Genomic DNA, 11,629 nt, shown 5'->3' on the forward strand with positions numbered 1-11,629 from the left:
TATTCAAACCAAGATTCCAGTTACTCGAACACAAATTTAAGACAACTTTGATAAAATTTAAAGCCCAGTTGTTTTTAATTGAGTTTAAGTCTTAACTTTCACTTTATCGCGAGTTAACTCTTTTAAATTTAAACCGATTTCAAATTATGGTAATTCGAATTTAATTAGGATTGAATCCAATCTTATTCATACTAAAACTAAGGGGAAAAAAAAAGAGTTTGAATTAGATAGAATTTTCATAATACTATTATGATTTGACACGAACATGTTTTAACACGAACATGTTTTAACACGATGTATTAATACTTAAAATTGTTATAATTTATGTAAAAAAAGTAAGAGTAGATTCGAATTAAATTGGCTTGAGGTACAACTCATTTCGATTGAGTTTGAGTTAGAATCTCTAACTTAAGAGATTTTATATTGTCGAACTCACGTTAAAAAGAGGTTAATTTACTAAGCCCATGAGACTAAAAAAGTTTAATTTAAATTAACTAAATAAACATCTAACCAATATATAACCAAATAGCATTGCTTTGGTTGATTTTAACTTAGCTTATTTCAAACCAAGTGGAACTCGAACTAAAACAAACCTGAGTGAGTTTGAATCCACCCCAACAATACAGATCAATAATAACAAGTCTGTTTCTGCTAGAATATAAAACATTAGGATGGTCCCAAAAAATCCCACCGACAGTAAATTTGAAGAAAGAACAGGTGAGAGAACCTTGTCTTGTCTTGTCTGTTCGGAAATGCATTTATGAACAGTCACTAATGGCCGCAAGCTGTGTCAGACTTTGATGAACTCCAAATTCGGAAATCCGGATCCTATCGTCTTTCTTTATATATAGCCTTCAAGATTCCTTTTTTATCACTATTTTTTTAAATAAATGGATAGCCATTACTTTTAATATCTTCACACATTTGTTTCATTGATTGTGCTTCAAGTTTGAGGTGAAAATGGGGAGATTTCCTTTCCGGGTTCTTGTTTTTGCGTTGGTTTTTGCTGAAATGGTGGTGGGAATAAGAGGTGGAAACGTAGAAGATGTAAAAGTCTGGCCTTTGCCTTATTCTGTGAGCTATGGCCATAAAAACATGTACATGATTGGAGATTTCAAGTTGTTGAGCGACGGAAGCAAGTACAGTGACGCTTCTGGGATTTTGAAAGACGGGTTCTCTCGGTTTATTGATCTTTTGAAGGTGGCTCATGTTATTGATGGTAATGTTTCCAAGTATGGTAATTCCTCCGTTCTTGTGGGTTTGAATGTGGTCATTTTAACTCAAGATGATGAGGTATATTTTCTTCATTTCTTTTTTGCTTACTTTGATTAGCAGTATGATTCTAAATATGAGATGTTTTTGTTTGTTATTTGTTATGTTTTGTGCTCCCGAGTTTATAGCTTTAGTTCAATTTTGGCTTCAAGGCTAGAGGATCAATGCTCTTGTTTTGTTTGATTATTTGATTATTCAATAAGCTTTCTAGAGGTTAAAGTTTTAGTTCAATTCTGGCTTAAGGGTTAGAGGATTAATGCTCTTCTTTTGTTTGATTGTTTGATTCTTCAATAAGCTTTCTAGAGGTTAAAGTTTTAGTTCAATTTTGGCTTCAAGGCTGGAGGTTCAATGCTCTTCTTTTGTTTGATTGTTTGATTCTTCAATAAGCTTTCTAGGGGTTAAAGTTTTATTTCAATTTTGGCTTAAAGGCTAGAGGATCAATTCTCTTCTTTTGTTTGATTGTTTTATTCTTCAATAAGCTTTCTAGAGGTTAAAGTTTTAGTTCAATTTTTGGCTTCAAGGCTAGAAGATCAATGCTCTTCTTTTGTTTGATTGTTTGATTCTGCAATAGGATTTCTCAAGGTTATGGCTTTAATTCAATGTTGGATTGGAAGCTGGAGGATTAAGGTTTTTTTTTTGTCCTCCAAGCAATAGAATACACATTTTTTATGCTTAAGATTGTTATTGAACTTTGCAGTTACAATATGGGATTGATGAGTCATACAAGTTATTGGTTCCATCTCCTAAGAAGCCAGCTTTTGCGCAAATTGAGGTAGCTGCAAGCCTGCAACTGATCCTTTTTCTAATTCTTAGTTTTTAATGTGAAGCTGTATTTTGGATTAGTTGTTGACATTTGAGTTGTTGGAAATTAGTTGGTGGAAATTTGTTGGACCAATAAGATAGACTTATATTAGCCATGGATGTAGCAAGGATATTGACAAGAATGTGGAAAGTAAAATACTTGTCCTTAAATGTTGACATTGGGACTTATCTAAAAAACAAAATGAAAATATTTCTCTGCTTTTTGAAGTGTAAATCTTCAGGGCATTTTTGTTTAAAAAATTAAAAATTAATTTAAATTGTTGTTAAATTTGGCTTGAATAAATTTAGTTTCAATGCAGTTTGTTATGAATGGAGTATTAGCGATCAGATTTGGTCATTTTGTTTTTTATGGCCCTTAACCTGGGATAACTCTTCAAATTAGCTTTTTTGGCTTGAATATGTTAGATAAATGGTCATGATTTTCACCTTCTCTTATGTGGTACTTTAGCTGCATCAATGCAGTTTGTACAATCTCTGTTCATTTTGGATGAATAAGGCACTTGTATATCAAACTTTTTTATGATTATATATAAATTTTAGATGAGATATTATCGCAGCCTGCAATCATAAGAAAGTATCTCTGTGGCACATGGTTGGTAGTGACTGACGGATGATGAGCATGCATCATTTTTTTGTGCACTTGGCATGATGTAAAATACAGAGATATATTTAGTTTCAACTATCTAATCATTTCAAATTTATTATGAAACAATGCAGGCGCAGACAGTTTATGGGGCTTTACATGCTCTTCAGGTGAGGTGATGTCATTCATGGCTCATTCATGAATGCTTTGCAGGTTTAAGCAGTATATCTAGTTCTGGAAATACTTATATTTCCATGAAATGTTGCAGACCTTGAGCCAAATATGCCAATTCAACTTTAAATCCAGGATAATTGAAGTTCCAATGACACCATGGACCATTTCTGATAAACCAAGGTTCCCTTTTCGAGGGCTCTTAATTGGTAAGAAGCTTTAATTTGTGTGTTTGAGTGATTGTGTTCATTTTCAGCTCACTTAGCACATCTAACTACTTCTGCAAGTAATTGATATAGCTGCATTCAACTAGATAGGAATAAAGGCTTTGACTTCAAAATTTTGTATTCCGAAATGAATACATTTATCTTATTAAACAAAATTACTGCAGATACATCTCGACATTATCAACCAGTTCCAGTGATTAAGAGTGTTATTGACTCTATGGCGTATGCAAAGCTGGTATGTTATCCTGAAATGTCAAAGCTACTATTGCGAATTAGTTGATATTTTTAATTCATTGCTGCTTGATTCAAAAGCTTAAGTTGAATAGTAGGGACAAAATGATAGTGTTTAAGCTCCAAACCCCGTAAAGCTCTAATAAGAATGCATATGTTTGTCTTTCTAAACTTTATGAAGTGTTAAAGCTGGCATAACTTGTATCATTGGTTTTAGCTAGTAGTTCAATTGTTTTAAAGACAGCACCTCTGCAAATTAATCCATATGCACTTGTACTTGCTTGCATGCAGAACGTTTTGCACTGGCACATTGTAGATATGCAATCTTTTCCTTTAGAGATACCGTCGTATCCAAAACTTGGGAATGGTGCATATTCAGTTTCAGAAAGATATACAATGGCTGATGCTGCTGAAATTGTAAGGCAAGTGATCTCAGCCTGGTTAGCACCCTGTATTTTATTCTGGTTAAGTTTTCTCTAATATATTGACAATCAATTTTTTGCAGTTACGCTCAAAAACGAGGGATTAATGTATTGGCTGAAATAGATGTTCCGGGACATGCCTTATCTTGGTACTAATGACATGTCAATTCTCACTAACGTGTTTTTCTTGTTTTAGAAGATATACATCTCATTCAAACATCAATTTTTTGTACAGTAGATTTAACTGCAAGCTTTTAATTTTCAGAACTAATGGTAATGATCATATTGCAAATATAATATTATATTTCTGCATTTTCATTCTTTGGTATCGCTCATCATGGTATGCAAATTTCTTGCATTATCAATGTAGCTTATAGCTTTATTTTTTAGGGGGGTTGGCTATCCTTCATTGTGGCCGTCAAAGGACTGTCAGCAGCCACTTGATGTCAGCAATAATTTTACATTCAAAGTGATAGATGGAATACTTTCAGGTATTGTCACCAGTTCTCTGAAAATGGTAGCTTTTTTTCATAAAAATGTTCATAAAAGACCTGGTGTCGGATATTTTCATCTGCAAACAAATATTTCTAATTTTACATCAAAGAAGAAAAAGTTATGAAATCGGTCTAACACTAGTGAAACTTTTAATGTTTCAGACTTCAGTAAAGTCTTTAAATTTAAATTCGTTCACTTGGGAGGTGACGAAGTCGATACAAGTAAGTTAAATTATTTTATACTTCCACTTACAGATTAGGTATGCAAATTGGAAATGCAATCATGAAAACTGATTATGAACACATTGCTATTTTTCAGGTTGCTGGAGAACAACTTCTCACATATCGAAATGGTAGCAATCTCAAGATCTAATCTGTTTAAAATATACATTTTTATTCTGGCCATTTCATTTCTTGGAATATTTTGCATAAACCACAATAACCAATGGACGGTCTATAAGATTGTTGACTATTCAATATGCAGGTTGAAGGAGCATGGGATGAATGAATCTGAAGCGTATCAATACTTTGTCTTGCAAGCTCAGAAAATAGCTCTCTCCCATGGATTTGAACCGGTTAACTGGTATGAATCTTATATATAGAGAGCTATGATCTGTGACATTGTTTTCACAATTTATCACTCATGAAGATGATACATGACAGGGAGGAGACTTTCAACAACTTCGGCAAAAAATTGAGTCCAAAAACTGTGGTACACAACTGGTATGACCAACTCTCCTCGAGTCCAACCTAGACAATCGGTCATCATAGAATAAATTGGTCATTGAAAAATGTAGTGATAAAGATTCATTCATAATTATTTATGGATATGATTGAATAAAACTGGATTTTTTCTTAAAATCTCTCTTGCAGGCTTGGAGGTGGTGTCGCTGAAAACGTTGTTAAGGCTGGATTAAGGTGCATTGTAAGCAACCAGGACAAGTGGTATTTGGACCACTTGGATACTCCATGGCCGCTATTCTATTTGAATGAACCACTCACAAATATCACAGATCCCAGCCAACAGAAATTGGTGATTGGTGGAGAGGTTTGCATGTGGGGTGAAACAGTTGATGCCTCGGATATTCAGCAAACGATCTGGCCACGAGCTGCAGCAGCTGCTGGTACCTTTTATATTGTAGCAATATTTCATCATTTCTGCCATATAACACTATATTAATATTTTCCCTTTTGCTTCTCGGGCTGTAGAGCGCTTATGGACACCATATAATAAGCTGGCTAAGGATGCAATGCTAGTCGCTGGAAGGCTCGCACACTTCAGGTGTTTGCTAAATCAAAGAGGAATAGCAGCTGCTCCATTAAATGCAGTTGGTCGTGGTACTCCCTATGAACCTGGTTCTTGCTATAATCAATAATGAGTTGAAGCACACTCCCGAAATTCGGTAAAGCGCAACTGCTTCAAAATTACACCCATTCTTACTCACAATAATGAAACAGCTGAAAAACCGGTGCTGTCATTCTGCACCATTTTCGGCTTGCATTGTAAACAGTTATCTTGAACTTGGATCATCAATTCAATGCAATGTGTTAGTGATCAAAACTGTGCATTCCCAGAAATTTGAAAAGTGCCTAGTTCATGTTTTCCATTTAGATTTTCATGCCAAAAAAGCAAATTTCAGTTTCTTAAAATTCATTAAATATTAAAAAGATCATAGAAGCGAGGGGAAGCAGAATGCCCTTTCTGCTGCCCAGAAATTTGAAAATGGCTAGTCCATGTTTTTCGTTTTGCTTTTAATTCCAAATAAATCAATTTCTGATGTAGCGAAGGCCCCTTTGCTGCATGTGTGTGTGTGTGTGTGTATTTGAATGCATGTACGAAAAATATATCTCACTGTCTGATATCATTATATGAATAAACATATTGAACGTATTTGTACAAGCAAGAATGTGAAAGTAAAACCAAAACTTTGAGGGAAATTAGTATGTATGAAATTTATTATACACAGCAGCTAAGCTAGCAGTTAAGGTTTCCAAGGAGCTGGAGGTGGGGGACTCTGTGGATACAGTGGTGGAACAGCTGTAAAAATGGTGTTCTTGTCAACGCCATAACCAGCAGTTGTTGTCAAAGATGCAAGTGCAGCCACCAGGCCGGCATTCCCAGCCATTGTTGGCTCGGTGTAGCTATAGTTGCCACGTACATCATGAAACTTGTCAAACTTATCAGGCCCTCCGACCATGGCTCCAGTGATGTTGTGAGGGTTGGGATTCTTGGTGTCACGCCATTTGTATCCTCCTGTGCATGAATACTTAACGTTGTCAGAGGGTATCGAAGCAGCCCGGTGATGTACATGTGTGGGATACTTGTTGCCGAACCCCACCACATAGCTCATCTTCAAGGGGTTCTCACCCAGAATGTAATCCATCTATGCAAAGTATAAAAATTATCATCAGTGATCATTCAAAAGCCTTCTATGCATTCGTTGTACATACAACCAGTCGATTATGAAATCGAATCGAATGTTATGCGAATGGATTGGTAGATTACCTGAGAGGTTGAGAAATTCCTCAGCTGATCTAATGAAATGAAAGTAGGACCACAGTTGATTCCAGGAATATTAGAAGCATTCAAGTAATCAACATACAGAGATGCCAAGAAAGCAGCAGTAGCCATATACTGCAGAGGCTGTGCTTTTCCATGGTTCAGTTCGATCATTCCCCCTAATTCATGAACAATTTACTGTCATACTCACAGATGTTCAGAGTAAAAAATAATGAAAATGACTGAAAAATGCAAAAAAATAAAAAATAAAAAATGTTCAATAGGGTTGTCCAAAAACACTGAAAAGTTTATGAAAACGTCGAAATTTATTTCTAATTCAAAATTACCCAGATATATTGATTAGAATGAATTTTTGTTACAGAAAAGAGACAAGATAAAGAAATCCAATAATATTACAAATACTAACAATCGATACAAACATGAGTGACAACATTAACGTATCATCATGAGATAAAATGTTGTTAGTGCATCAAATATTATTAATAAGAAATTTGAGATTTTTAAAAGATTTCTCATCTCTCCTTACTCCTAAATTCAATATTCCGAGCTAGAGTGTACAAGCAGAGTTCAGTAGGGCTTGGCTTAAACTTGGCTCGATTAACTTTAAGTACAGTCCGAGCCTGCCAGTTTGCCTCAAAAAATTAATTTTAACCCCCTAATTTTCCCATTATCCTTTAAACAACATAATTTATATATTTATTAATTATTTTTGTATATAAAAAGAATAAATAAGAATAAAATAGATTTATTCGTGAGTCTTACTAAGCCGACCATCCTCAGCTCGAGACCAACTCAACTTACACCCAAATTTTTTCAATTAAAAACCGATATCATATACCAACACTTCTCACGCACTTTACAAGGGAAAAAAAAGGTAGAAAAAATAAGGAAAAATAAAAGTCAGATCATCATCTGCAAATGAGAAATTCCAATCAAACTATATAAACGAACGTACCTGTAGTCCAGTTGAAGAAATGGAATTGCGGAAGATACGCGCACATAGTAAGAGTTGTTGTGTTGTGATACATGCTCAGCATATCCTCATAAGGATATCCAGGATTCAGAAAAATTCTGAACCTTGTCAGCAGGAGCATGGCAGCAGGCAATTTATTATCCCAATTCAGAACAAGATTATCAGGAATCATATAAAACGCCCTGGAATTCTTGGGAATTCCAGAATTTGTCGCCAGGGAAATGTAGGAACTGTTTCCGGTGGCATAATACAGCCAGGCGGCACCCCACATGTATTCATCAAAGTAGCCAGTGGAGTTGTAGTATGGCTCGATGTAAGGGTTCCCTTTGGAATAAGTTCTTCGTCGGCCGCTGTCTCGGGCGAAGTCGAACAGTGTTTTGGCTCCTTTGATCAGCTTCTGGGAGTACGCAGAGTTGTCCCGGAAAACGATGGAGGCAGCTGCCAGAGCGGCCGCCATTTCCCCGGAGAGATCAGGTCCTGCCTGGATTGTTTGTACTGGTCTTGGATAGCTCATGTCTTCGGGTCTCATCCAACAGTAGTGATCATCCGGCGTTGAACTGCCGTTCTGCGATCCCCCAACCTGTTTATGACTTAAATATAATTAACGAATCCGAACCAGGGTTAATTTCAATTCGATTTAAATTGAGTCTAAGTTGGTTCGAGGTCGGATCAAGGCTACAATACCTAATTTAAGTTTGTTTGAGATGATAAATATTATTATCAAATGGTTGTTAATGAGATAAACAATATTATCGGAGAGATAAATAATATACTAGATGAAAAAGGAGCTAACATCAACCCAAGCTAGCAAATTAAAGTTTTAGTTTGAAATCGGCTTGTTTAAACCACGAATTTGATTCGAGCTAACGCGGATGGGATATCCACTCCTAAGTTTAAGTGTTTGAAGTATTAGTCAAAAAAACTAAAGATGAAAGTTATTTTACCTGGGCATGGATTTGGTTGATCTTGGTGGCAGTAGAGTTGAAGGTGAGAAGCAAATAATCAGTGCCCCATTTGATGAGATCTCTGATATGGTTGTATTCTCCAATGGCTTTATATTTGTGATTGTATTCAATCACACTCCAACTCAGCATCGTCGTCGTATATGCCATCGGAAAATGAAACTTTGTATTGTCACCGGCGTCGTAATATCCTCCCACCAGACCTCCTTTAACGTCCGTCAAATCACTCCCATCAGTCAGCCCTGAGTTTCCCCTCCATGGTATACCATTGCTCTCGGGCAACTTCCCAGCTGCCATGCAAACACAAAAAAAAAAAACAGCTTCAAAATCATGCAATACAGTGATTTTTAAGGTTATTTTTAAACTGGTTTATACAATTAATTAGAGGTGGATTTGATCCAAATTGAATTGGCGATAGTTCAAGGTCAAATTAAATTTATAATACTTAATTCGAGTTAGAATTTTGTGTTATTTGAGTTGGTGCTCGATATCATTAGAGGGATATCGAAGGACTGAACAGTATTATAAGAAATAGGAGTGTCCAAAATTGGTAAGTGAACCTAGTTAAAAATTATTTGAACCGAGTTGAATTTTTAGTTTGGAAAAAATCATAAACTGAACCTACCGGTTTATGGATCAAGCAGTTTTGAATGAATAAAAAATATCAATCAACCAAAGTAAATTTTTAGTTAAACGACTTTAAACTGATTATTAAAAAGTCAACCTATGTAATTATTTTTTTGTTCATAAATTCTAAAATTAGTAAGGGTAAATTAGTAATTTCACTTAAATTGCTTTACTAAGTAAAATTCCAAACATTCTGTTACGTTTATAAGTATTAACAGTAAATGTTTTTTAGATTTTTTTAAAATTAATTATGTGTTTTTACTATTTTAAAATAATAAATTGATCTTAATAATGAATAAATTCATATATTCGTATTTAATATTAGATTCGATCCCAATTACTTGAATATGAATTAAAATTTGAATTAAAAGACCAAGTTTGAGCCATGGATTGTACTCATTCTCATAAAAAAGTTGAGTTTAAGTTGATTCAAATATTCGAATTCGAATCAACTTTAATAAAATTTAAAGTTAAATTATTTTTGTTTGAGTTCAGATCTCAACTTGTCAATTTTCAATATATCTGGAGTTGACTTTTTTGAATTCAAACTGATTTTACATTGAATGTAATTCCAATTTAATCCGAATTGAATTTAACTCTATTCATACTAGAAAGAATTTTTACAGTACAATTATGATCTAACAAGAACATGTTTCAACACGACCCATTAATAGCAAGGTTGCCATAATTTACAAGAAGGTAATAGTGGATTTAAGCCGAATTGACTTGAACTCGATTGTTAGCTCCGTTTAATTGAGTTTGCATTATATTATTTTCAACTTAAGAGTTTTTATATTGTTGAGCTCAACTTAAAGTTTATTTGATCCGTTCAGCTTGCAAAGCTAATAAAAGTTAAATAACATCGTTTTGATTCATATACATTAAAACGATATTATTATAACTAATTTTGTTTAACTTCTTTCAAATGAATAAAACTTAACTGAGTCAAACTTGAATTCTGCTCGAATCCACCCAACCATGACTATCAACAATAATAGTAATTCTTAAACAAGAAGTTGTTTTCAAGGAATATAAAACATTAGGTTGAAAAAATTACCGACAATAAATTTGAAGACAAAACATTTGAAAGAAACTTATGTCTTGTTTTCCCAAATCGGTAGCATAAAAAATAGGTAAATGAGACAAGTACTACGTTGTTTGTCACTTTTAGGAATTTCTGGCATGAAAGAGATGTGCATATTCATGACCAACCCTGTTAGGGATGTTTAGTTTGGTAATATTTTATTTTTAAAATTAAAAAATTATTTTAAAAATAAATTATTTAAAAATTATTGAGTATAAATTATTATTATATTTGATAAAATTTAATATGTATAAATAATAATTATGTTTAGTTGAAAGTAATAAAACAATACTATGATATAATTTTATTTAAATATCTTTAAATATAATTATTTAAAAATATATATATCATATTAGTTGTTATATTGATTAAAAATGAAAATATTTTAATCTTAAAAAATTAATAAATAAAAATAAAATTATAATAAAATTAAGATTACCTTGGTATTTTTTAATACCTAAGATAATATAGTAATCTGATTACTATCTCATATCACCATCGGTAATAGAAGATATTATGTGTATAAAAATGTGGTGAAATTATAAAGACAAAACCACAAAATGGTATTTTTTTCAATATCCCATTTTTTTTAAATCCCTTTGGTGGATTTTTCAATATTATATAAGATGAGATTTGAAATGAGTTTAAGACAAGTCGTCAAACTAAAACTTAAATTAGAATTTAACTCAAATCGAACTGAACACTAATATGAGTAAGGTTAACTTTGTTTAAATCCAATCCTAAGGGAATTATTAACAAATTTTTATGGAATTACACTTCAATCATTTAATTTAACGACTAACATTAGAGTGTCATTAACTCTCATATACAATATATAATAACGAGTGGAGGATTCAATTTGAACTGTTTGAACTTAGATCATTGTTTGACTCAAATAAGTTGAGTTTGAGCTGATGAAATTTCAATTCAAATTTGGTTCAGCTCGATATCATTATACTGAAGCTTGTCTCTTCGATTATTTTTTAAACTATTCTTTTTCTTCTCCGATATTTTTTTTTCACTAATATCTTTTTTTCAATGGTTCAAATAAACTAATTTAATTTATAAATATTATTTTGAATTTAAACTAATCTTAAACTAATGTTATTCGATTTAACTCAACGACCATTTTGTTTAACATAATTCGTTTCACATCTAAACACGTCGTAATCTTTGACTCATATGGTCATATGGCACTCGATCCATCATCACTGCCAAAACCCTTTCACTCAAGAATTCA

General features: G+C 33.2%; 2 protein-coding genes across 2 annotated transcripts; one reads left to right on the top strand and one right to left on the bottom strand.

Annotated features, from left to right (window-relative positions):
* The first annotated feature begins 746 nt into the window (after positions 1 to 746).
* LOC123218114 (beta-hexosaminidase 3-like) lies at positions 747 to 5,783 on the top strand. Its single transcript, XM_044639343.1, has 14 exons — positions 747 to 1,293; positions 1,970 to 2,044; positions 2,812 to 2,847; positions 2,946 to 3,057; positions 3,240 to 3,310; positions 3,598 to 3,728; positions 3,812 to 3,877; positions 4,119 to 4,219; positions 4,385 to 4,444; positions 4,542 to 4,575; positions 4,707 to 4,805; positions 4,886 to 4,945; positions 5,096 to 5,346; positions 5,432 to 5,783. The coding sequence occupies exons 1-14, from the start codon at positions 961 to 963 to the stop codon at positions 5,596 to 5,598; spliced, it is 1,596 nt and encodes a 531-aa protein (XP_044495278.1). The 5' UTR covers positions 747 to 960; the 3' UTR covers positions 5,599 to 5,783.
* Positions 5,784 to 6,067: 284 nt separating this feature from the next.
* LOC123219732 (endoglucanase 12-like) lies at positions 6,068 to 8,975 on the bottom strand. Its single transcript, XM_044641715.1, has 4 exons — positions 8,661 to 8,975; positions 7,699 to 8,296; positions 6,729 to 6,901; positions 6,068 to 6,606 (listed from the first exon to the last, which is right to left on the bottom strand). The coding sequence occupies exons 1-4, from the start codon at positions 8,973 to 8,975 to the stop codon at positions 6,205 to 6,207; spliced, it is 1,488 nt and encodes a 495-aa protein (XP_044497650.1). The 3' UTR covers positions 6,068 to 6,204.
* Between the last annotated feature and the right edge of the window lie 2,654 nt (positions 8,976 to 11,629).

The sequence above is a fragment of the Mangifera indica genome, chromosome 6, assembly GCF_011075055.1.
Source record: "Mangifera indica cultivar Alphonso chromosome 6, CATAS_Mindica_2.1, whole genome shotgun sequence".
In the NCBI taxonomy this organism is placed as follows: domain Eukaryota; kingdom Viridiplantae; phylum Streptophyta; class Magnoliopsida; order Sapindales; family Anacardiaceae; genus Mangifera; species Mangifera indica.

Coding starts and splice junctions, on each gene's coding strand:
- LOC123218114 (XM_044639343.1), top strand. CDS start 961: ATGGGGAGATTTCCTTTCCGGGTTCTTGTTTTTGCGTTGGTTTTTGCT. Junction 2,045..2,811: donor CAGCTTTTGCGCAAATTGAG/GTAGCTGCAAGC, acceptor GAAACAATGCAG/GCGCAGACAGTTTATGGGGC. Junction 4,806..4,885: donor GGATTTGAACCGGTTAACTG/GTATGAATCTTA, acceptor GATACATGACAG/GGAGGAGACTTTCAACAACT.
- LOC123219732 (XM_044641715.1), bottom strand. CDS start 8,975: ATGGCAGCTGGGAAGTTGCCCGAGAGCAATGGTATACCATGGAGGGGA. Junction 8,297..8,660: donor TCAACCAAATCCATGCCCAG/GTAAAATAACTT, acceptor AGTCATAAACAG/GTTGGGGGATCGCAGAACGG. Junction 6,607..6,728: donor GGAATTTCTCAACCTCTCAG/GTAATCTACCAA, acceptor TACTTTGCATAG/ATGGATTACATTCTGGGTGA.